This window comes from Culex pipiens, chromosome 3, assembly GCF_016801865.2.
Source record: "Culex pipiens pallens isolate TS chromosome 3, TS_CPP_V2, whole genome shotgun sequence".
NCBI classification, from domain to species: domain Eukaryota; kingdom Metazoa; phylum Arthropoda; class Insecta; order Diptera; family Culicidae; genus Culex; species Culex pipiens.
In genome coordinates this window covers 75,427,824-75,454,062 of record NC_068939.1, presented here as the reverse complement: position 1 = coordinate 75,454,062, position 26,239 = coordinate 75,427,824, and the positions used below count along the sequence as shown (strand labels likewise).

At 41.5% G+C, this 26,239-nt stretch overlaps 2 protein-coding genes across 14 annotated transcripts in view; both read left to right on the top strand.

The window, feature by feature from the left end:
- Nucleotides 1-26,239, top strand: part of LOC120415738 (uncharacterized) — a 197,020-nt gene that overhangs the window by 138,749 nt on the left and 32,032 nt on the right. Inside the window, exons 3-6 of the mRNA XM_052710239.1 lie at nucleotides 7,225-7,397; nucleotides 8,086-8,158; nucleotides 22,285-23,169; nucleotides 24,143-24,835. Of these exons, the coding sequence (XP_052566199.1) occupies nucleotides 7,225-7,397; nucleotides 8,086-8,158; nucleotides 22,285-23,169; nucleotides 24,143-24,835 (1,824 nt within the window). The remainder of the gene's footprint in view (nucleotides 1-7,224; nucleotides 7,398-8,085; nucleotides 8,159-22,284; nucleotides 23,170-24,142; nucleotides 24,836-26,239) is intronic.
- On the top strand, nucleotides 14,799-22,017 carry LOC120415736 (uncharacterized). Of its 13 annotated transcripts, none has more exons than XM_052710233.1 (3): nucleotides 14,799-14,873; nucleotides 14,937-15,016; nucleotides 15,075-22,010. In XM_052710233.1, the coding sequence occupies exon 3, from the start codon at nucleotides 15,431-15,433 to the stop codon at nucleotides 21,209-21,211; it is 5,781 nt and encodes a 1,926-aa protein (XP_052566193.1). In that variant the 5' UTR covers nucleotides 14,799-14,873; nucleotides 14,937-15,016; nucleotides 15,075-15,430; the 3' UTR covers nucleotides 21,212-22,010. The 13 variants fall into 13 exon arrangements, 7 of the variants coding, with proteins under 7 accessions (XP_052566193.1, XP_052566189.1, XP_052566194.1 ...); XR_008212481.1 differs by having other exon boundaries at nucleotides 14,805-21,767; nucleotides 21,831-21,898; nucleotides 21,965-22,017; XR_008212484.1 differs by having other exon boundaries at nucleotides 14,805-21,499; nucleotides 21,563-21,642; nucleotides 21,701-22,010.

Below are 26,239 nucleotides of genomic sequence, written 5' to 3'. Positions count from 1 at the left end.
TATGGTCGTAATTGCTGCACTTGTTGTTTTTAACAAGAATGTTCTTGAATTTTACTTTTTCATAGACTCTTGTCTCTTAATATTGCGTAAAAGTTTTATCTATTTTACAAGTGGAAGCAAATATTAAAAAAAAATCGAAAACATGACAAAATAGCACCATCTTCTATTCTGTCATATCTTTGTTGAAAAACAATGGAATAGCTCCGAGCGTAGATTTCCCAAGGTGCCAACTCACACACCAAACACATACAAACACCTACAACGAACACACACAACCCTCTCAGTGCGCTGAATGGAAAACTAGCTGAGCAACTTATCTTTATCACACCGCCACTGGTGCTTTTTCCAGCTTCTTGTTAGGATAGCTTGTCAAGAAAGTTGGAGACACTGAAAAAAACCTTGAGATTTTTCAATTTTAATAAAGTTATTCAGGGGGTATAAATAAATGTTTCAAATTTAGACAAAATTGAGATATTATTGTGGGTGGGTCTCGTGGCGCAGGGGTAGCGGCTTCGGCTGCCGATCCCGATGATGCTATGAGACGCGGGTTCGATTCCCGCCTTATCCACTGAGCTTCTATCGGATGGTGAAGTAAAACGTCGGTCCCGTTTTCTCCTGTCTCGACAGAGGCGCTGGAGCAGAAATCCCACGTTAGAGGAAGGCCATGCCCCGGGGGGCGTAGTGCCAATAGTTTCGTTTTTTTTTTGAGATATTATTTGAATTGTAAATTTTCCACTAAATTAAACATCTTTTCATTTTTTTCCGTGTTATTCCCGCAAATTCCTCTGTAAAAAGAGCTGGAAAACAGGCCGGAAAGCCACTTTCGCTGCCAGAAACTGCATCCAAAAATATGCTACTGATGCTTTGACGGTTTTTCCAGCTTTTGCAGACTGTGCAGTGTTTCTTACTCTCCCACTTACAATGAAACTCTGGCTCCAGCAGCACTACTCGGCTGGTAGTTTTCCAAAAGTGAGAGGAAAATGTCAGACAAGCATGAAAATGACGGCGAAAAACTTTGTCAGACTCACACAGCAGGTGGAAGCGAAAGTGAGCAATACATTATCTCGTGTTTCGCTGGCCCAATTTTCCTGTACCACCACACCGGGGGGAAAAGTTTCCGGGTTCGGGGTCATTGAGGAGAGCAGTAAGAAGGTTAGCAGGATGTACTGTTGTTACCTCCGGGAAGGTAGATGCGAAGGATGGTCTTCCTTCGGCGAAGAATTAAATTTGTTGGGGCAGATATATGACGGCGAACGTTTGTCTTCAATTAATTTTGTTGAGGAAGACAAACAACAATAACATCTATTAAATTACATAGGTTCCCAACAAAAGTGACATGTTGTCATCGATCTTTTCTTGTTTTAAAAACTAGAAGAGTAACCAGATTTTCATTGTCAGAAAATGAAGCTTTTGTGAAATTGTATTGTCTCAATACATGCATTGGGCTAGTTTTCAAAAGGACACACCAGCCCATGAAAATTTGAAACAACCGACATGAATTTTCTTTACTTAAGAATAAGTGAAAAAGTTCTTAATAGCTTTCACAAAATGCGATGGGTAAAATGATTGCAATTTATCTTCTACAAGACATAATTTCAATTTCCTATAAATTTCGGCTCTACATAGGGTGGGTACGGATTTTGAAAAGTTCTCAGATCAAGTTCTGGTGTGGTTCCCCTTGTAGGGCATACCCATAGGGACTCTCACGCCAAATTTCAGCTCATTTGGTTGAAAACTGGCTTGTCTCAAGCGGGTTCAAGTTTACATGGGATTTACTATGGGAAATTTTGAATTTTCGTTCATTCGCTCCTACAGGCCTGGGGAAAACATGTAGAAACTTCTAGGATGGCCAGAAATGAGCGGAATCGTCTAGAGAACAACTTTTCCTAAGAGACCAGGTCGATTCGTTCAACCCCCATCGAGCTCAACGGCAATACATCCGGGGTTTTCGGAACCAACCGTTTTCCCCAGAAAAGCATCAAATTTTCCTTAGCATGCTATGAATGCTTGATGAACACCGCGACGCCACATGTCAACAGCTACCACGTGATTGTAAAATTTTCACCATAACATTTTTTTTTCTTATTTGGAGGTTTAGAATACAGCTAAATAGTATCAGGATCACCATAAATGATAATTCTATAGTTCAAAAAGTAATAAAAAGTAATTTTTTATAGGCGATGCTAGTCCACGTGGTAGCTGTTTGACATGTGGCGTCGCGGTGTTCATCAAGCATTCATAGCATTCTAAGGAAAATTTGATGCTTTTCTGGGGAAAACAGTTGGTTCCGAAAACCCCGGATGTATTGCCGTTGAGCTCGATGGGGGTTGAACGAATCGACCTGGTCTCTTAGGAAAAGTTGTTCTCTAGACGATTCCGCTCATTTCTGGCCATCCTAGAAGTTTCTACATGTTTTCCCCAGGCCTGTAGGAGCGAATGAACGAAAATTCAAAATTTCCCATAGCAAATCCCATGTAAACTTGAACCCGCTACATAGCAGTAGAAAAAAATATTGAAAATCAAAATTCCGCTTTGTCGATAGAATTCTATTTGATTATTTTTTACTAATTTAATCACACCATATTTTCATTCACTGTGATAACAATTCTACGATAAATTTATTTTAAATTTAAAAAGAGATTACTGCCACTGTTCGCATTATAGTGTCACACACTATATATAAATTTATATATAGTGTGTGACACTATAGCATCAATGTCCCATTTGCATTTTGTTACTTTTGAGTAATTGATGCAGTTTGGTTCAAATCGTGAGCTTTTTAAGAAACAAAAAATAAAAATATTTAGTGCTTTGTAATACAAATCTGGAGAAAATCCAGTTTTTTCGCGAAAACTTAACAAGTAGCGAACATGCACAGATAAGAAGATTAAAACTTGGCTTATTCTAGGTTAAAATAATTGTACTTCGTTATATAGTTTTATAGTCAGTGAAAATTCAAGTTTTTTAATCAAAATTGTCAAATCTTTATTTGATTTGAAATTCAATAAATCATAAAATAGATCGAGAAAACTTTTTTCTTTTTGAGTCAATTCACATAACATATTCAAAATTTTGTCATTAACTCTATGCTGTAGATGAAGTCATACTGATAACAATCTAACATGACTAAAAAGAACAATGACCATTAAAAAACAATGCCTGTTAGTGTCACAACAAAAATTGATAAAAAATATATAGTTGATTGAAGAAAGACACATAATAGTAAATTAAAAGTACTTTCTGTGATTGAAATGAATGATTTTCAAGGTTATTTAAATATTTTTCAAGTTCCGTGAAATTTCCAGAAAATGTTAAGCTTCAAAATTATGGGGTCCCCGTGAAATTGCAATTTTTGATCTTAAAAATCATAAAGCCCAAGTATAAGGTTGACGATGGATTTTATTTGGTGCTAAGTGGCCCTTAAATTTAAACATTTTTTTAATGAAAAACCTTTTCAGGAAAACTTAAGTGTTGTTGATAGCACTTTGAAACTCATCAAATGCTTGCAGAAATATTTCTTTTTAGTAGAAAATGCCAAAAAATTTCTGATAGCAATAATCAGACTTTTATAAGCCAAAATGTTCGTAATAATCGGAACAACAAGCCTTTGTTGTCTAAATTGAACCCAAAAATGGCTTATGTGTCCAAAAAGAGTCATAAGTACACATAAAAAAATTATACAAAAAAAAGGTTCAAACAATATACTACCAGTCATTGTGAGGGGATACTGAGCTCGATTTGCTCTCCATCCGCATTGACCTTTTCTTAACTATGATTTGCCTTTAAATAAGTAGTTAGAATCACAGTCGGGGATTGGTTAGGGAGCATCAGATTAGTGGACAGTATGCTGTAATTGCGGAGACTGGATGTGGATAGTGGAAGACTACGTCACAAGGGGGAAATAGTTTAGTAATTGTACAATTCTTAAGGATTGTCCAATTACTACATCTATTGACCTATGTCAGTTTCCAGCTGTCTGCCGCGCCTTTTTAGGTCCCCAACAGGGTACGAGCCCTGTTTTTCAGCTTTGTCAGGCTTTTTTCGGAGTTATTGGAGGTTACTGTCGGAAGGAGATTCTCTTTCCCTGAGTCACCGAGAGTGATTTTGCTCGTTCGCGTCCAACCACCTTCTTTTTGGCCCTTCATACGGCAGTAATTAGAAGATGCTCCCTTTAATTCTGAGCCACTGTAATTCTAGGCAACCTTAAACTTCTGATGAATTCACTAAGCATTTTCTTATAAAACTCAAAAACCTTAGTAAATAAATTGCAAATTTTACTACGACTCTTCAAAAAAAGTTTTTATTATCAAGGTATTTTAGACAACGTTGTTTGCCTTGATATTTAATATCTACAACTCTTTTGGACCTTGTCCTCATCTAGTATCAAAGTATGACATGGTTTTAGTTAAAAAAAATCGAGGTTTTCTATGAAAAAGTTTCTAAATCTGGTATTCAGTGAAGAGGTATAACTTTGACGTCTTTGGCAATGTTTCCCAGAAAAAAAATGATGGTAATATTCATCAGGAACAGGTGACAGCTCTTGTCTCAAAAAAAGTGTATAATTACTTCAGAAGCTGCTAAATTTTCATCAGTTTCTGATGAATATTAACCAGGTTCACATTTTTACAAATTTGTTAGGTAAAATTCAACCAACCAAATTTTCAACATTCCAAAATTATTATTTTTTGCTGTATTGCTCTTTCTCTTAAATGTCAAAAGTTAGCATTTCCATAGCCTACTGTGTTGATATTTACGAAGCACAAATTTTTCGTGCCGTTTTGTAGAAGGCCGGAGTGCAAAATATTTAAGAGCGAGTTTTTCACCAATGTGTAACAGGTCGTATCGAGGTGCTCCGATTTAGATGAAACTTTCAGCGTTTGTTTGTCTATACATGAGATGAACTCATGCCAAATATGAGCCCTCTACGACAAAGGGAAGTGGGGTAAAACGGGCTTTGAAGTTTGAGGGCAAAAAAACCTAAAAAATCTTAAAATTGCTCGCATTTTTGTAAAACTTCATCAATTCCAACTCTCTTAGATGCATTCGAAAGGTCTTTTGAAGCACTTCAAAATGTGTCATAGACATCCAGGATTGGTTTAAAATTTTCTCTTAGCTTTTGCAAATTACTGTCAAAAATGGATTTTTTTGAAACCTTAATATCTTTTTGCAACAGCCTCCAACACCCATACTCCCATAGGTCAAAAGATAGGTAATTTCATGGACTATAAGCCTACGGTATTAACTTTTTGGCCAATCGCAGTTTTTCTCATAGTTTTTCGATTTTTCTGCAACAAACATTTTACAACGTTAGTTTTTGCCCTGTAGGCCTCCATAGCGGCACTTTTTGGTCTCAATTTTGTCATATTCGGAATCCTCGGACAATTTCACGTAAATTAGAAGTATTGGAGTTGTAAATTTGATTGGAAAAATTGCCATTTAGAATGAATTAAAATATTTTTTAACAATTTGTTGGATTAGGGGTAAAACAGGTTTTCGCCTACTTGATACAGCATTTGACGTATTGATCATAGAGTAAATAAAATCTATTTCTTTTTTCAAAAATGTTTTATTTAATTATTTTTTAAATTAATATTACAACTCCAATACTTCTAACTTACGTGAAATTGTCCGAGGATTCCGAATATGACAAAATTGAGACCAAAAAGTGCCGTCTTCTTGGCCTACAGAGTAAAAACCAACGTTGCAAAATGTTTTTTCTAGAAAAATCGAAAACTATGAGAAAAACTGCGATTGGCCAAAAAGTTTATACCGTAGGCTTATGGTCCATGAAATTACCTATCTTTTGACCTATGGGAGTATGGGTGTTGGAGGCTGTTGCAAAAAGATATTATGGTTTCAAAAAAAATCCATTTTTGACAGTAATTTGCAAAAGCTAAGAGAAAAAGTCAAACCAATCCTGGATGTCTATAGCTCATTTTGAAGTGCTTCAAAAGACCTTTCGAATGCATCTATGAGAGTTGGAATTGATGAAGTTTTACGAAAATGCGAGCAATTTTAAGATTTTCTATGTTTTTTTGACCTCAAACTTCAAAGCCCGTTTTGCCCCACTTCCCTTTGTCGTAGAGGGCTCATATTTGGCATGAGTTCATCTCATGCATAGACAAACAAACGCTGAAAGTTTCATCCAAATCGGAGCACCTCGATACGACCTCTAGAACAAACCGAGCAATATTTACAAATACTGCCTCTTAAATAAAATTAGCTTTTGGCCTTACAATAAACTTTAAGAAACTTACATCAATGCTACTAGAAGAATTTGTTGCAATGTTTTCAAATTAGAATTAAAAAAAAAATGATAGAAAAAATATAATCGTTGATTGCTAAGAATATTAATATTTTGCATTTAAAAAACAAAGAAACTACTGTTGTTGAGATATCCTCATGAGAATATTGAAAGCTTCCTTATTTTTTTTTTCAAAAAACAGCATGCTTCAACAAAAAGACCATCTAAATACCGGTTTTTATGTCGAGCACTCATCTTGAAATTAATGTTGAACCACAATTTGCACAAACTGTGAACAGCAAGAATGATTCTGCTCATTCTGCCCCTCTCACACTCTTGCTCCACTCGACAGATGAATCTTGTTGTCCATTTTATGTTGGCCTCCACTTGCATTCAACTTTCAGGCAACTGCAGCTGAATTGCTGTTTCTGACGTTCAACGGATGAGTTCCTCGAACTCAACCTAACACTAAACTTTTACCCGGGAAATGGGGCAAATGCAAGTACAATGATAGCAGTGATGGAAATTTTATAAAATTATAAGATTAAAATTTCAATATTTTTCAAAAGATTGTTTTACAAAAAAACAATAATCTATTCGATTGTTTTTATTTTGGCTGGCACGAAATTGTTGATCAGATTTAAATATTTTTTCCCAACCCTGATTGCAATTTTGTTCCGAATGAAGGGTTTTAAACGGAGGTCCTCCAACCTCTGCCGGTCGAGGGAGCTCTCGCTTGCTGAATGATAAATGATAGCATCATATTTCTCTCAACCGGAAACGCCTCTTTCTCAACACTTTATAGTTTCGGGAGCTTTTCTGTGCTGGGTAAATCCAAAAAGTGGAGCTTATTTTTCTGGAAAATTTTCAAGGAAATCAGATGGGACTAAAAATGGGAAAGGCGGGGTTCATTGTTCTTGAATGTTTGGCGAAATTAATTAAGCCTTTTTTGCCTTTTTCTTTCTTTTTTTCTTCTCCAGTGCCCATGAAATATGAGATCGGCTACCGGAACAGTATCGATCTGGACGCGGAACAGACCGAGGCTCGGTACGACCAGGGCATGCTGTCGGACATCATGAACGACGACCGGGTCGAGCTGCAGAAGGCGGAAAGCTGCGTGGCAGACAACTTCAAGTACGACCATGGACAGAAGGTGAGGTTGTGGGCCAAAGAAATTGAGATGAATGGTCGTAAAGGTGGATTCGTTGGTGGAAAATGAGTGAACTTGATTTATGAAATCCTTCAATTTGGTGTAGGTTATTTATCAATGCTGGAATTTTAAATCAATAAATCTTTACAAAAGGTAACAGAAAAAGAAAATAACCTAATTTCTAAAGACATTTTATAAATATTAAATCTACACCCAAACAAATAATTGCTGCATATCGATGCAGTCTCAAGGTGCTAACATTGAGTTGCAACACTGCCGCAAATGAATTTACATTGTAATCATATCAATGTCACCCCGTTTAACATTACTGCTACAATGCATTCGTTCATCAGTACTCCATTTTGCTTTTTTCCTCCTTAATAATACCCGGCTTCCAACATTGTCAACGATTTCCAATTAGTGGTAGTGGCATCACGGTGAAAACACTGCACAATGTCCCTGCGTTTCCCGGGAAAATCGCAATGAACTGGACATAAAATTCATTATTTCCAAGTTAATTTTGTCGCTCCACTCTTTTCCACCAACGACCACCAAGGTGATTGTATGTGTGTGTGTGTGTGTTGTGTGTGTGTGTGTGTGTGTCTGAAATTAAATAAACCCAATGAGAAGCAGCAACAGCTCAAAGACACTAATTGGTTCCATTGCAATCTGGTCACGTGCACAAACACAGATCCAGCGGTACGACCCGTGCGAAATTTGTCTCTGCATCGACGGAGAGATCTTCTGCTGGTGGAAACAGTGCGGTGAGTATCCTTATAGAGAGCAAATCGTAGATCGTATAGATAGTAAAGAGCAGGACAACTTACTTTTATTGAATTGCACGAACAAAGTGAATGACCAGCGGGTAAGCGATGCGGAACGTGGTGCGATTGAGTTTTGTCTCAGTTTGTGAGTAGGATAGTAAGCAGGAAAGCGATAAATAAAGCAAAGTAATTGTGGGATACGTACTAGGATGTGACAAAAATGACTTTTATTATTATGAAAAATACGTTTTTTCAGAGTTTTAGGTGTGCCATACAATCGGGTGTTCAATTTACGAGATATTAAAAAATGGACCTTGCTTTTTATCAGGGACCAACATTACTTCTGGAGTTAAGTTTTACGAATATCTAAGAGGGGGTCGGGCAACTTTTTTTTGTCCTTTGAGTTGGCGGAGTACCACGTGGCTTTTTTTCTCACAGGTGAAAAATCTAAAAAAAAAACAATAATAGCGTGAAAATCGTGAAATTTGAAGATTTCCGTGAAATCCCGTGAAATTTATCAATTTTCTCAAATCAATTCATTAAAATAACAACATAATACAAATGTCAGTCATAAAGCCCTTTAAAGTAAATTTTATTAGATTTTAATTCAAAAACTAAGAATTGTTAGGAAAACAAACATTAACATGAAATTTATATAACATTTACTGAGAAGTGAATGCTACGATACTTAAATGATGTTAACAAAAATCAGTCAAAGAAGAAAAAATTTACTCGGAATTTTTTTTTTATAATTTTTGTCTCATTCAACCAAAACTTGTTAAAATTTACTAAACAAGTATATTGTGATTTTTTTAAAGGTTGCACAGAATTTTTAAGTTGTATTGATTTATTTTTTTGAAATCAATTAGGCCTTTGCAAATATTTTTTTGAAGTTTATGTCCCTCAGCTCTGACCAAAGTCGAGAGGGGGAGGGGGGGGGGGCAAAAAAAATATAAAAATTGAAATTACAAGCCTAGTTTCAACGTTTTGATGGAGAAAGTGTTTTAAAATGCATTTTACACGCGTCCAGTTACATTAAAATATCGATGTATTTACGGATTTTTTTCGCGAAGAGAAAAGCTTTTTGTGGGACTGTGCATTGGTATTTCATGAAAATTTTAAATATTTTCAAAGGAGTTCAAACATGCAAAATACGATTATAAACGCAGGAAAATGCATTATTTTCATTCGCCGTTATAACAATTTAACTATTATTTAATTAGAATTTTGAAAGATATCATTTTAAAAGAAGTTGAAAGATTCAAGCTTGGTTTATTCAAGATTAAAAAATAGTTTTTTTTTATCTTTAAAGTCACATTTTAAGAACATTCCAGAATATTTCTGAGCTTGTTTAATTTTCACTTTATTTGATTATTTGGGTGGATGTTTTCCATGGAAGTTATTTTTTTTTTTCTAATTTTGAATAAAATTTTGAAGATTTCGTTACAGATTAAATTATTTTTGCCTTTTGATTTTTATTTTAGTTTTTGAAAAGTGAGATGAAAACCTTAAAACTATTTTTACTGGGCAAAATGTCGCAAGAAAGTGATTGTTAGATTGTTTTGTTAAATTTGGCTTTTCCCTAAAAGAGCACTCAGGTAGCAAAATCTGAACGTAGAAAAATGTACCTTCCCTGCAAAGGTTTTTGAATTGATCTCAGTTGAAAGGTCCTCCAAATCTCTGAATTGCAAATGTAACATCCTGGAACAGAACTGGTAAATTCTAATAAAAACACAAATTGAATTGAATTAAATTTGGCTTTTATATGAAATTCAATAAAATGTAAAATGCTAAATTAGTAGCAAATCAGCGAAAACTGTTTAGCTATATTAGACGAACATTAAAAAAGCAGCTCAATAAATTACAATACGCATGCCCTACATTTTTTTTCAAAATGTTTATAGAGCCCAACCATAAACCAAATGGATTTTTTTTTAATTCATCATTTGTTTTTCACGTTGAAATTAAAGTAAGATTTTTTTAGTTTATTGAAAAATAATATGTAATAAAGCATGAAAAGTACATTCTGTAAGTCTAACATAAAATTTTCATAGTTATTTTAATATTAATCACGTTCCGTGAAATTTCTGTGAAATTTGGTGTTTTAAAATTAAGGTCCCCGTGAAATTTGCAATTTTTGTGCGTGAAAAATCACTAAGCCTAATGACAGTATAATAATTTATTGAAATGGTACACAAAAAAAACTCTCAACCAAACAAGAAACTTGGTAGAACATATGTATCCAAAATTATGGAAATGCAATGCAATTAGTTGCATTCAGAATTAATATGCTATAAGAATTAAAGCTTCTTTTGTTATATAAACAGCATTCATGATTTAATTAAAATGCGCTTTTAAATATTTTCATAAAATTAATATTATTAAATAAAAAAGTAAAAAGTTTTGTTTCAGGAAAAAATATTTTTAATTTTATTTTAAAGAAAATATCTAGTTATAAAAGCTCCTAGTTAATATTTATTTTATTCCAAACATTCAGAAAAATCTAAACTAAAGCAACTTTTGTTTTTAATTAAGCATGATTGATTCCAGGGAGGTGGAGGGCCTTGTGGCGCGGTGGTTAGCGGCTTCGGCTGCCGATCCCTAAGTTGCTATGGGGTGCGGGTTCGGTTCCAGCCTTATCCTCCTGGCCTTCTATCGGATGGGGAAGTAAAACGTCGGTCCATTTGCGTAAAAGAGTTTTTGGGTGACTCACCACACATAACCTTCGGACGCCTAGAAATGAGCAGAAACTTGCAACAGAGACCACAAAAGACGCGGGGGTCGTTAAAGTGGATTGCTTTGCTTTTTGCTTGATTGATTCCATATTGATTCAAAAAAATCAAATCAAATTATTCGCTCTACAGCATTGCCTTGGCGTTCTCGATTGCGAGATTCCTACTCGAAACTAGGTGTCCGAAGGCTTGATTGTTGAGGCAATTGCAAACCTCTTTTTACACCTAAGCTTCCATCCACCCCGGGATTCGAACTGACGACCTTTGGATTGTTAGTCGGACTGCCTACAAGCGACTCCACCGAGGCAGGACCCAGGGAGACGACTCCTACACCTGGACTGAGCTAACGACCTAACCTTTTTTAGGTTAGTCCGGGGCCAACATTTACTTCCCCGTCCGACGGATGGCGTGATCAGACAAATCTCGTCTCGAAAGATGCCACCGGGACCTTCTGGGATCGAACCCAGGCCGACTGGGTGAGAGGTAATCACGCTTACCCCTACACCACGGTCCCGGCATTCATTGTGTCCAAAAAAAGTCGAGTTATGTCATTTATTTCTCCATACAATACTCAGAGACAGGGCCAAACATTCAATATTACGCCCTTTTGAAATGTTAGTCTTGATTTAAAAAAATTAAAATATTTTTTTCGAAAAGATCGGAAACTTTTTTAACATTGAAAATCGGAACATTAGTTACTGAGATATCGACGTTAGAAAATGGTGGGTTGTTTGGGTGAGACTTTGAAAACATCAATTTTCCTGTTTTTAGACCCTTTGTATGGCAATATCTCAGCAACTAAGGGTCGTATCAAAAAAGTTCAAAAAAGCAAAAACTAGAGAATTTTCTCATCTTTTAAAAAATATTTTTTTCAAAAGTGGGCTAACATGTACATTAATTAAAAAAAATTAAAACTGCGGCTATTTTCAAAAAAGTTACCTGGAAATGGCTTTAACTTAAAAACGGTACACTTTATCAAAATTTCACTAAAGTAATTTTTGATTGCAAATTTGATAAACATTGAAAAATGAAGTTTTTTGCGACCAATATTTCGTTTTTTTTTTAATCAGTATTGATTCAAAAATACATAGCTCGGTTAAAAATTTTTTAACAACCTGGAAATTTCTGAAAAGTTGGCATTTTATGTCCCCTAAAACATTAAAAAAAATAATAGTCTTTTTTTTTGCAAATCAAGTTTTAGTTACAAAAAGTTAAATTAAAAATCACCAAGTTTTTTAACCGTGCATAATATTTTTTCGGTTTAGTCCTTATACAAACCTACAACTTTGCCAAAGACATCGATCAAAAAATTCCTTCAAAAGGTATAGATTTTTGAATTTCCATTAGAGCCGGGCCTTCGGATATCCGGATAACTTGCAGCATTGATAATTATATTAGAAAATGAACTGACTAATATATGCCAGCTTTGTCTTACGACTGTGGGTTGACATTAAGACGAAACAAAATAATTTTACAGGCATTCAAAAGACCTTTAATTCATCATCACATGATTTGTGGTCGAATACTTTTATCCGAAAAACTTTCCGATCCGTTACATTGTTATTCTTAAATCTATTTTGGGTTCCTCATATATTTTCATCCAAATAATTTTTAGTTCTGATACGATTTTCGTACATCTCGTTTGATTGAAAGGTGATATCTGATTTTATGCAGAAAAATGTAAATTATCCGGATATCCGAAGTCCCAGTTCTTATTTGCCTTTCTAACTCATTTCTAAAAATGTCAAAATCGAAGGGAATTAATACTGTTAAATTCGAGTTTAACGCCTTAAGTGATAAATACTTTAAGGGTGCACAGTAACGAAGGAAGTTTTTTGTCTTCTTATTCCAAAATTATCAATATTACGGGCCCAATCCTGCAATAACGGGATTGTAATATTTATTAATATTTGTATTTAATTACTTTGTGGGCTGTACTTTAGGGGATGAATAAAAAAATATTTCGATAGTATGTACCCGTATTTTTAAAGATACTAAAATGTATGTAACAAAAATCTGGGTGCAAAAGCTCTGGTTGATGTGCACCGTTAACTCGGAGGTTGTTACATGTTACATACATGTAAATCGGAAAAAAATTAAGGGTTGGTATTAATAAGTAATCTTTTTTTCAAATCTGTTTGCAGACCAATAAAATATACATTTTCCACTAGGGATCATACATAAACCACGTGGACACTTTAAGGGGGGGAGGGGGTATGGTGATTGTCCACGATCCTTACAAAAAAGTTTTTTTTGTATGGGCAATTGTCTACGAAGAGGGGGGGGGGGGAGATTTCAAAAAAAGTGTACACGTGGTTTATGAATGGTCCCCTATCACCTATCACTATTATTTATTATTCCAATAAAATATACATATTTCCACGACGAAATCGGCTCAAAATATTGGAGACTCGTTAAACTGGTCCCATGAACAGAATGGAGGCCGACTTAAATAAACAATACTTTCATTAAATATAAGCATATTTTTGTGTTTCCCGTATTAAAAATCGTCAGTGTTTGATTTTTGCATATAAAAAAAAATATTTCAATATCGGGATTCCTTTCACCCCAAATTTCAAATAATTTGGTCCATCCAATCTCGAGATATTGCGGCTTCCGTTAATGAACTCGGAGTTTCGAGAAAAAACGCTCAGAAAGATTGAATGGTCGCTTTACGCATGGCAAAATTTAAAGTTTAAATTGTCTTTTGCTCACTTTAATCATGAAATATCTTCACGAAATATTCAGGAGTGATTGCAAATCATCTTACTATTTCATTCAATAAATGTTCTGTCATATGGAATTAGTATATAATTTTGTCACTGCGACAAAAAATCAGTTTGCTAATTGTTTTTTTTCAAAAACTTTTAAACTGGCCTCAACACATAAAAAATTGTAAAAATGTAATTGTAAAAATTGTAATTGTAGTTGTTCCGACAACACTGCCACCAAGTCGACATAGGTCGCGAAGACACGGCAGGGTCACGGCACACGCAGCGCTACACAACACAACACAAATATAAACATAAACAAATTATAGTAAAGTAGAAACAAGAGAGGAGGAAGTAAACACGAGTAAAAGTAGGGACGAGGACAAACAGAAAACGCGTTGAACGAACAAGTTAGAAGTTTTACGAGCAGGAAAGTGTTTGGTGGTTTTCGGCCAACAAGGACAGTTTAAGCACATGGGTGGAAGTTAATTTCAAAAAGAAGGTCTCGTACAGTACTGCCTCTAGCGGTGGAGAGCTGCAACAATTAGACAAGATTTTCTGCCAGATGAGATCGAGGGGTTTCACAACTGTTAAATTTTCCTTCTTTCCAGTATAAAACAATCATATTTCAAAATTCATACCCCTCGTACATTGCTGCCTTGTAAACCTCTGGTATAAACCTGTCAAAACACAATCAAAGCAATCCATGGCTGAAACTAGAACTGTAAATCAAAACAATTGTCAAAGTAAATAAAAAAAAAGTTGGAAATGAAATTATCATTAGATTTTTTAGATATAAAGCCATTTAACTAATCTAGGTTCATTACATTTTCTTTTATGTTTTCTATATTGGTTTCACGCTAGTATAACATCAAAATCAAACAAATTTTCGAGAGTTTCTGCTAATGTCAAAGGAAGCTTGCGCGGTAAGATTTCGGTAATATTACTTGCTGAAATGCTCTAGTTGAAAATTCATTTCAGCAGCGATAGAATAATTTGCCTTTTTTTGTGCAAGATTGTTTGCATCCGTGAGCAGAGCTTAATTGTTTACGTTTGGTCGTTGGTCTGGTATAGTGAAATTTCTTTGGTCGCAGGATGCCATGACAATGTCGTGGACAAAATTCTTATTATACCAGTAGCCAAACATTTCCCGACCCACTTTTTGAGCGCGAATTTGTATGGAGTTCCACGTATGTGGTTTAAGTGCACAACAGTTAGTACGGGGCATGCAGACGTGTTCACGAGTTGGTTAGACGATCACAATACATCCAGGTGAGACGTAAACAAACACTCCACAGCGAGAGGGAACAGTTTTAAAACTTCTAAATCTACTAGTACGGACTTCAAAACGGTTCGGCCAGGACGAGACAGTTCGGACAGGACAGACCGGGACGGTACAGTACAGTGGAGAACAGGTAACACGTAATTTACTACGAAAGTAAACAATAAACGAATACACTCATTGACACACAGAACAGCGCGGGCAGAACAAATAAAAGCGCTCGGCAAAGAGGTGCAGTCGTCACCGCTGGGGCAATTTGTAAGTTGTTGTACGCGCTTACACTTACAACTATTTAGTAAACAAACATTAAATTACTGATAGGTTGGCAAGGCGTAGGAGTTCTTTCGATACGAAAAAGTACAAAACGGTACAAAGACAAACCAATCAATGTAAGGAAAACATACACCCAAACAAGAGACGACAAACTAAAATTGAATTCTTAAATATAATTACAGTTTGATCTGCATTAGCTGATACAAAATCTGGTTTTATTTGCCACCGTCCGAACAAAATCAAAATTGATTGATCGGATTTGATCGGTTTGGAAATGGTTGCTCGATTGAAGGAGATTAAGTGCATGTTCTGCAGAAAGGCGGACAAGCACGACCATGGTTGGGAGGAGTGCTCGAAGTGTGGCGCGTGGGCTCACACGAAGTGCGCGAGTGTAGATGAAGAGTCGGAAGAAGAATGGATCTGTCCGAAGTGTGCTGATTCCGACATTCTGCTGAAAGTTCCGGGTAAGGTGACGAAGAAGTCCGGCGCCAACAGCGACTCGGGAACCGTCCCAGGCGCGGGTTCCAGTGCAGTCCCAACTGAAGAGGAGTTGGCTGAGGAACAGCGGGTCGAGCGGGAGGCTTTCGCGAAGCAGATGGAGCTGCGCAAGAAGCGTCTGGCGGAAAAGCTGGCCTGGAGCGAGCAGAGAATGAAGGAGGAGGCGGAGATGCAGGCGCTGGAGATGAAGGCTCAGCGCGAGATCGAGAAGAAGCAGCTGGCGCACGACCAGAAGCTGCTGGAGCGTCAGTTGGCTGCGGAGAAGGAGTTTTTGAAGAAGAAGGCGACGGTGAAGAAGCAGATTGAAGCCAGCAAGGCCAAGGTTAACGCGCTGAAGGCCGAAGAATCCTCGAAGAAGAAGGTGACTGACTGGCTGAAGAGCGGCGAGAAGCCTGGAAGCGGAAAGACGCCGAAACCGAAGCCGGAAGTCACCCCAGAGAGTAGCAGCGATAGTCACGATAGTGAGTCGGACGGGGAAAAGAGCGTTTCCGGAAAAGGAAGCGTTAAGCCTACTTCGAAGAAGAATGGCGGGTCGTTTTACAGCGCCGCGCGTATCACGCGAGAGCAAATGGCTGCTCGGAAGGTGTTGGGGCATGCTCTGCCGAAGTTCAGGGGCGAACCCGAAGTCTGGCCGCTGTTCATAAGCTGTTTTGAACAAACTACGGCTGCGTGTGGCTTCTCCAACCTCGAAAACCTCTCGCGACTGGTGGAAGCACTAGAAGGCGAAGCATTGGAGAACGTGAGGGGCAGTCTGGTTTTCCCGAGTGCAGTGCCGGACATAATCCAGGATCTTCGGGACATGTTCGGGAGACCTGAGAAGCTGCTGAAAGCGCTGTTGGCGAAGGTGAAGCAGGCGCCGGCGCCGCGAGCTGATCGTCTGGGGACTTTCATAAGCTTTGGGATGGTGGTTAAGCAGCTGTGCGACCACCTCGAGGCGGCAAATCTGCACGACCACCTGAACAATCCGATGATTGTGCAGGAACTGGTTGAGAAGCTGCCACCGAGCTACCAGATGGACTGGGTCAGGTTTAAGCGGGGCAGGAAGGAAAGTCCGCTTCGCAGGTTCACCAATTTTATGAAGGAGATCGTGAACGATGCTGCAGAGGTGGCGGAGTTTTCGTCGCTGAACTTAAGCGACCAGAGCAAGATGGGAAGCGGAAGGGCGCACAACAAAGAGTTCGTACACGTCCACGAATCGGAGCAGAAGAGGGTCGAAGCAGCGCGCACTGAAAAGCCCAGCAAACCATGCTGGATCTGCAAGCGGACGGATCACTTTATGCGTTCCTGTGAGCAGTTCAAGCGGATGAACGTAGCGCAACGTTTGAGAGAAGTTGGCAAGCTGAATCTGTGCAACCGGTGCCTAAACAAGCATGGATCCAGTCCGTGCAACTCGAGGGTCAAGTGCACGGTCCCAAACTGTGTTGGGAACCATCATCCGCTCTTGCACCGCGCGGAAGAGTCGGTGCAGCTGCAAAAGGCGGAGAGCACGGGTCGCTCAGTGATCTTCCGCATGATGCCCGTGACATTGTACGCAGGGAAAAGGCAGCTCGACACGGTAGCTTTTCTGGACGAAGGATCGTCGGCGACGCTGATGGACGACGCGGTGGCCAAGCAGTTAAAGGCGGAAGGTGTTTCGGAGCCGCTGATCGTCACCTGGACCGGAAATATCAACCGGATTGAGGACGGCTCGCGCAAGGTGGACTTGATGCTGTCGGCCAGGGGCTCGACGGAGAAGTTTCCGCTGATGAACACGCGAACCGTGGGGAAGTTGCTACTTCCGGAGCAGAACGTGAACTACGGAGAGGTAGTTAAGAAGTATTCGCACTTGTCCGGTGTGCCGCTGCAAGATCTCCCGTCAGGTGTTCCAACGATACTGATCGGTCTGGACAACCTTCACCTTTTCGCGCCGTTGGAGTCGAGGATCGGCAAGTCCTGTGAGCCGATAGCCGTACGATCAAAGGTCGGGTGGACGGTGTACGGTGCGGAGAAGCGAAGAGCGAGCACGCACGCTTTCCTGAATCTACACTCGGTCGCGCCAGTGACCAACCAGCAGCTACACGACATGCTGAAGGAGCAGTACATGCTCGATGACCAGGCGCCGTCTGCGTTTCCGATTCCCGAACCAGTGGAAGAGACGCGAGCGCGAGAGATCCTGCTAGCGACGACGAAGCGAGTAGGCGAACGCTTCGAGACCGGCTTGCTGTGGCGTGAGGACGAAAGAAAATTTCCTGACAGCTACCCGATGGCCGTTCGACGGATGAAAGCGCTCGACAGGAAGTTGGAGAAGAATCCAGAGCTGAGGGAAAACGTTTGCCAGCAGATCGAGGACTATCAAACCAAGGGGTACGCGCACAAGATCACCGATGCAGAGCTGTCGGAGACGCCAAACGAGGCCGCGTGGTATCTACCGTTAAACGTTGTGGTGAATCCTCGCAAGAAGAAAGTGCGCTTGGTCTGGGACGCTGCGGCGACGGTCAACGGCACATCCCTGAACACAGAGTTGCTGAAGGGTCCGGACATGCTGGTTCCGTTGCTCCGCGTGATCAACCACTTCCGAGAGCGGCCGATCGCCATTGGAGGCGACATCCAGGAGATGTACCACCAGATACGGATCAGGCCGGAGGACAAGCAGGCGCAGCGCTTCTTGTTCCGGACGAGTGCGACCGAGAAGCCGGGAATCTACGTTATGGACGTGGCCACTTTCGGCGCGACGTCGTCGCCGTGCTCGGCGCAGTTCGTCAAGAACTTGAACGCAGATCAGTTCGCAGAGAAGTTTCCAGAAGCCGCAGCAGCGATCATAAAGCGTCACTACGTGGACGACTACTACGACAGCGTAGACACCGTGGAGCAGGCAGTTCAGCGAGCCAAGGAGGTGAAGGAGGTACACTCGCGGGGTGGATTCAACATCAGGAACTGGGTGTCCAACTCCGCCACGGTCCTGAAAGCGTTGGGAGAGAAAAGCGTTGACTTCACGGTCGATTTCAACCGGGACAAGGGACCGGAGTACGAACGCGTGCTGGGAATCGTCTGGGATCCTGCGGAAGACGTTTTCAGCTTCACAACGATGACGAAGTCGGAGTACGCGGAGGTGCTGAGCGGGGAAACGCGTCCAACGAAGCGAATCGTGCTCAGCATAGTGATGTCGCAGTTCGATCCGGCCGGATTTCTTGGACCAGTGACGATTCGAGGAAAGATGCTGATCCAGGACCTGTGGCGCACGGGATGCCAATGGGACGAGTTCATTGACGAGCTTTCTTTCAAGATGTGGCTGCGTTGGACGAGTATATTGTTGGATGCTCAGACGTTTCGGCTTCCCCGTAGCTACTTCGGGAACGCGCGATCGGATGAGATCAAAGAAATCCAGCTACACATCTTCGCAGATGCTGGAGAGAAGGCGTACGGTTGCGTTGGATATTTTCGCGCGATAGTGCGTGGTGAGGTGGAGTGTGCCTTCGTTATGAGTCGCTCGAAGGTGGCACCGCTGCAGTTGACCGCCGTTCCGCGCTTGGAGTTGAACGGATCAGGCCTGGCCGCCCGGATGTCGCAGACAATTCACGAGAACCACAACTTCACAATCACCAAAACGTTCTTCTGGATCGACTCGGCGGTTGTGCTGTCATGGATCCGGTCCGATCAGCGCCGGTACAAGCAGTACGTCGGGTTTCGGATTGGAGAGATCCTCAGTCTGACGAACATCGACGACTGGAACTTTGTGTCGACCCGGATCAACATCGCAGACATCCTCACGAAGTGGAGCACCGATCTCGACTTGAGCCCGAGCAGTCCCTGGGTACGCTGTCCCAGATTCGTGTACGACGATCAGAAGGACTGGCCGAAGAAAGCGCTTCCACCTCCGAACACAACTGTTGAGCTGCGGATTCATTTGCTCTTGCACGACGTGCAAGTCGTGGAGTCACTCGTGGATGTCAGCCGGTTCTCGAGATGGACTGTCCTGGTCAGAACGATGGCAACTGTATGTCGGTTCGTGTCAAATCTCAAGCGCAAGGTGAAAGGTCTGCCGGTGGAGAAGCTCCAAGCGACCAGCAACCAGGAGAAACTCTTAGGGTCGCAGGCGGGTCCGTCAGTACGAGTTCCACTGCAACAGAACGAGCACGAACGAGCGGAGCAGTACCTGATGAGGATGGCACAAACGGAAGACTACATTGACGAGATGAAGGTGCTTACGAGAAACAAAAATCGCCCGACAAACCAGTGGATCGCGCTGGAGAAGTCGAGCCCCCTGTACCAGCTCACACCGTTGGTCGACGAGAACGGACTGATCCGGATGGAAGGACGGCTGGAGCAAGCCGAGTTTCTCCCGTTCGACATGCGCTTCCCGGTGATACTGCCAAAGAACAATCGAATTACCGAGCTTATTGTGCAAGATTACCACGAGCGGTGCGGACACGGATATCGACAGTCGGTCAAGAACAAGCTGAGGCAACTGTACTACATCCCGAAGGTAGACGCGGTTGTTCGGCGAATCGAGTCGGCGTGTGTGTGGTGCGAAGCTCACCGCAAACGTCCGACAATCCCCAGGATGGCATCGCTCCCGGTCCAACGTCTCACGCCGTACCTACGTCCGTTCAGCTACGTTGGCGTCGACTATTTGGGACCGTTCGATGTGAGCGTCGGACGCCGCTCGGAGAAGCGGTGGATTGCACTATTCACCTGTATGGCAACGCGCGCAGTGCATCTGGAAGTGGCGCACGGACTCACAACCCAGTCGTGTTTGATGGCGATTCACCGTTTTATCGGCCGGCGAGGCTGGCCCATTGAGTTTCTTTCAGATAACGGGACCAACTTCCAAGGGGCGAGCAAGGAGCTGACGAAGGACGTCCGAGACATCAGCGAACACTGCGCGGACCAGCTGACCAACGCACGGACGAAGTGGTCGTTCAACCCTCCCCTGGCACCTCACATGGGCGGTGTCTGGGAGCGACTCGTACGATCGGTCAAGGAGGCGCTCACGGCGCTGGACGACGGTCGGCGGCTCACGGACGAGATCCTACAGACGGCCATCGTTGAAGCGGAGGACATGATCAACTCCCGTCCGCTTACGTACGTGTCGCAGCAGTCGGACGAAGCCGAGGCGATCACCCCTAACCACTTCCTGCGAGGCGCCTCACCAAACCAACCGGGCGGGGCTCTTCCGTCGCCAAATCCGGCGGTGGCACTACGAGACACGTACCAACGATCCCAGCAGCTGGCCAGCGTGATGTGGGAACGGTGGATCAACGAGTACCTGCCAACGCTGAATCGGCGGACCAAGTGGTTCGGCGAGACGAGGCCGCTGGAGAGCGGAGACCTGGTCTACATCGTCGAAGGCAACAACCGGAAAAGCTGGATTCGGGGCATCGTGGAGGAACCGATCGTGGGCAAGGACGGCCGAGTACGCCAGGCGTGGGTGCGCACCAACAGCGGCAGGTACAAGCGAGCGGTGGCGAAGCTGGCAGTGTTGGAGGTACGAGAAGGTAACCCTCAACCGGAAGCGGACTCCCAGACCGGGTTACGGGCCGGGGAATGTTCCGACAACACTGCCACCAAGTCGACATAGGTCGCGAAGACACGGCAGGGTCACGGCACACGCAGCGCTACACAACACAACACAAATATAAACATAAACAAATTATAGTAAAGTAGAAACAAGAGAGGAGGAAGTAAACACGAGTAAAAGTAGGGACGAGGACAAACAGAAAACGCGTTGAACGAACAAGTTAGAAGTTTTACGAGCAGGAAAGTGTTTGGTGGTTTTCGGCCAACAAGGACAGTTTAAGTGCACAACAGTTAGTACGGGGCATGCAGACGTGTTCACGAGTTGGTTAGACGATCACAATACATCCAGGTGAGACGTAAACAAACACTCCACAGCGAGAGGGAACAGTTTTAAAACTTCTAAATCTACTAGTACGGACTTCAAAACGGTTCGGCCAGGACGAGACAGTTCGGACAGGACAGACCGGGACGGTACAGTACAGTGGAGAACAGGTAACACGTAATTTACTACGAAAGTAAACAATAAACGAATACACTCATTGACACACAGAACAGCGCGGGCAGAACAAATAAAAGCGCTCGGCAAAGAGGTGCAGTCGTCACCGCTGGGGCAATTTGTAAGTTGTTGTACGCGCTTACACTTACAACTATTTAGTAAACAAACATTAAATTACTGATAGGTTGGCAAGGCGTAGGAGTTCTTTCGATACGAAAAAGTACAAAACGGTACAAAGACAAACCAATCAATGTAAGGAAAACATACACCCAAACAAGAGACGACAAACTAAAATTGAATTCTTAAATATAATTACAGTTTGATCTGCATTAGCTGATACAAAATCTGGTTTTATTTGCCACCGTCCGAACAGTAGTATTGTATTGTTTTGTTACAATTGTGATCGAAAAATCGTTTTGTCAACTGTAATGAAAATAATGATATCAATGATGGTACGTTATTTTGCCGGTTGAATTTCCAAATGAAATATTTATTTCCACAATTTCGCATCGATTCCCGATCCATCTCTGTCAACCGCAACTCTCCAACTTGTCTCGCTAAATTTCCCACTTTCACGCATCACCACACACTAATAACACCGCGTGTACTAAACCCTTCCTTCCCTCCCATCTGTTCAGACGTGCCAACAAAGCCCGAACTAAGCGGAAATCCTGCGGCCGTCATCGACACGACCAACCGACTGCAGCTGACCAATCCATCGTCTACAACTTCAACGACGACGACGCCATCGCCATCGCCCCTTCCATCGTCCGACGTCCTGTCACAACTATCGCCGGCCCAATCCGGTTCATCGTCAACGACCACCACCGTCACTTTATCAGCGATATCATCAACGACGACCACCGGTTCAGTGACGCCAGAGCCTTCCCAGGCGGCAGTGCTGCCATCGTCGTCACCGGACGATGCTGGTGGCACGGCGGCCGTCAGAATATTGCATCCGCCACCACCGGAAAGCATCCCGCAGAACATTCTGTCATTCCCGCAGACACCGCCCATCATGATGTATCGGCCAGTGGTGCCAGCGATTAAAAACGGAACCAGTGCTGCCATCCCACTGCTCGCGGGTGAACAGCGGAACAAACATCGGCCGCTGAAAAAGGTCAACCCGTTCCACGGTGGCAAAAAGCCCTACCGGAAGACACCGCAAAAGAGCAGCAAAGATTACGCGATAAACTTTGGCCAGATTGATGGGAGCACTGGCAAGATGGCGTCGGTGGCTGTGGTGGCGCCCCCGTCGATGACCGAACGGATTACTTCCGGGCCGCCGGTCAGTTTTGACGAAGTGGCAGGCCGGTTAACCGTCGGCGACCGGAACGATGGTCAGGAGGCCTGGCGCCGGAAGCAGCAGGAAGAGGAGGATGAAGATGGCGAAGATGACGATGAGGAGGACGAGGATGACGAAGAAGATGAAGATGGCAGTGCGGAAGCGGAACTGCGAGGCCAGATTTATGACGGTGGATCGCGAAGTGGTCGCGTGGATGGAAGCAGAGCCGGAAGTAAAGGTAAGAAGGGGGAATGGGGAGGGAGGATGGGGCTTTAGGGTTGTTAATTTGATTGGTTTGTTGGGGGATGTGTTGGGTTTGTGAATAGCGTGGGCGCGTGCTTTAGTCAAGTTGATGGGCAATTGGAAAGTTGACCGTTAAGTCAAGTGCTTCAATTATGGTGATGGATTTTATAACATACATCATTATGACTAGAACAAACAACAAACAACAAACAACAATCAACAAACAACAAACAACAAACAACAAACAACAAACAACAAACAACAAACAACAAACAACAAACAACAAACAACAAACAACAAACAACAAACAACAAACAACAAACAACAAACAACAAACAACAAACAACAAACAACAAACAACAAACAACAAACAACAAACAACAAACAACAAACAACAAACAACAAACAACAAACAACAAACAACAAACAACAAACAACAAACAACAAACAACAAACAACAAACAACAAACAACAAACAACAAACAACAAACAACAAACAACAAACAACAAACAACAAACAACAAACAACAAACAACAAACAACAAACAACAAACAACAAACAACAAACAACAAACAACAAACAACAAACAACAAACAACAAACAACAAACAACAAACAACAAACAACAAACAACAAACAACAAACAACAAACAACAAAAGTGTGCAATAACATCCTTTCGGAAATATCAATTGATTTGTTAAAGCAGGATTTTTTTGTAAATATCTAAATAAGAGCTTTTTCTTGTCAAATATAATCATCATCATCTTTTTTTCACTTGAATGCTCTGCTCAGTCAACCTTTCCCTTTCCAATTGCTTATTCACCTTTCTTCCCCCATCCCAAAATTACCATGTTGTTCAATTATGATAATTCGGCGGGCGCACGTTGTCACTGGTTGTAACAACGACCGAACTGTTGTCCTTTAACCTGATTTAATAATGTCTCCTCTCTCCGCCAATCGATTCCAGGCGATTCCGACAACGGCGGTGGCCAGTTCGGTGGCTATGGCTACGGCATGTTCAAAGAGCCGGACGAGGACAAACAGCCGCCCCAGCACTACATCATCACTTCGTCGGGCCACGTGGAAATGTTTGACGACGACGCCGACGGCAGCATGGAGGCCACGGAGAACGCCTTCGGGCTGAATCGATTCCCGGTGGCAGGCAGCACAACTGGCCAACCCGTGGTTACGGGCGCGCTCGCCTTCGGTGAAGGGGCCATCGCGGGCGGTCAACCGGCGGTTCCACCGTTGATCACGATGACAACCAACGTGACACAGAACTGGAATTATTCCGGTCAACAGCAGGATGGCACTTCCGGTCAGGGACCGCCCCCGTTGACCCCGTACGCGGGGTCCGTCATTGACGTGCTCAACTCGACGACGATGGATGGCGTTGGGGGTGTAGGTGGCGGTCTGGACTATCTGGACGACAATCAGACCGAGCTGATTTATCCGGCCGTGCCGGGGCTGACCGGGGGAAGTGAAGGGGACAGTGGCAGCAACAGTAGGAGGGGTGGTGGTTCTGACAGGCAGACAGCACCGGTGACGGTGACGACGACGACGACCGGTGTTACCGGGGCCAGTGACTCGTCGATGACCACGTCGGCGAGTAGTGGCGGGAGGATGGTGGAGAAGCAGGAGAAGCACTGCGTTGTGATGGGTAAGTGAAATCACTCAAAAGTGCAATTCATCTGTGTTTTGAGGTCCATAAAAATAACTCCTTCCGGGAATATAAGCTAGAATGTTCTTAACTCAAATGTTATTGTACATCTTTAATGATTCAGAAAATAAAACATGTAACGTCATGCTTTGAATTCCCGGACGCTCCGAAATCCTGACACCTCATCTTGTTTTAACAATTATTTGAACATAATTTCGCATGAAAATTGTCAAAACTGTATTATTTGATGATATTTTCACATCAACTTAAATTTTAAATTTGTTTTGGAGGCTGCATTCATTGCCAAAAATAGGCGTCCTAAGCAACAGGAAAGCATAGCAGATATTTATAGTTCTGAATGATTTCTTTAAATTATAGCTAAATGATTTACAAAATATCGATTATTTTACGTTAACAGCTTGTTTGAGACCTAAAGAATTCCATTCACGAGAATTTTAGTTCAAATTTTCGCTGATACTTGAGCTTAAACCAGGGGTGCTCAAAGTTTTTGGAGGCCTGGCCAAAATTGAAGCTCAAATGAGCTTGAGGGCCAAATTTACAAAAAAATGTTATTTAAATTTTTTTTAAAGATTTAATTTCTGTTATTTAAAAAAAGTCAATTCAAAATAATAGAAACAACAAAATAACGGTTTTCTATCGGTATTGTTGATTTTATTGTTTCAGGTATTTGAAAAAAAAAAGTTTTTAGCTGAATGTACTTGTGTTTTCAAATAAAAAAAAAGTTTTGTTTTTATATTTCGAAAATGTGTTATGTCACCAAAAATCGTTGACAGCCAGAATTTCAACATTTATTTCATCAAAAATTCACTAAAATTCAAATTATTTTCAATAAACCCAAACATGCTCAAATGATTCTAAATGCAAAGGAATGTATATTTAATTAATTTCAGCTGATTGCACTTAAATTTCTTTTTTTTTAGTTTTGAAGTTTTTTGAAAATATATTTTTGCTCCTGGTTTTTCGAGCCAATTTTTTAATAATGGGGGAGGGGTGGGTTGATTGACGAAATATTTGCAACAAACTTGATCCTCCGATTTCCACATTTTGTCTGCCTGAATCAGTTGGTAGTCAATCAGATTCGTTATCCAACTGTAACGAGTTCGAATCCCGGAGGAAGTGCAATGTAAGTTTGAGGGTCAGTTCATTAAAGGGCCATTATGACTTGCAAATTAATAAAGAAAACTTATATTTTTGCAACAATTACAGAATTCTACCTAAGTCAAACTTTAACGTTTTTTAAATATTTCCAAAAATGTTTGATGAAAGTTTTGACGATATTTACTAGTTTCACTCACATTGCAACGTGTGAAATTGTTTTAATTATAAAATTTTTTGAACAAATTATTTGTATCCTAAAGTGGGGATCAGAATATTGATAAATCA

Bases quoted from the DNA above. Each gene is read 5' to 3' on its own strand.
- LOC120415736 (XM_052710233.1), top strand. From the start codon at position 15,431: ATGGTTGCTCGATTGAAGGAGATTAAGTGCATGTTCTGCAGAAAGGCG.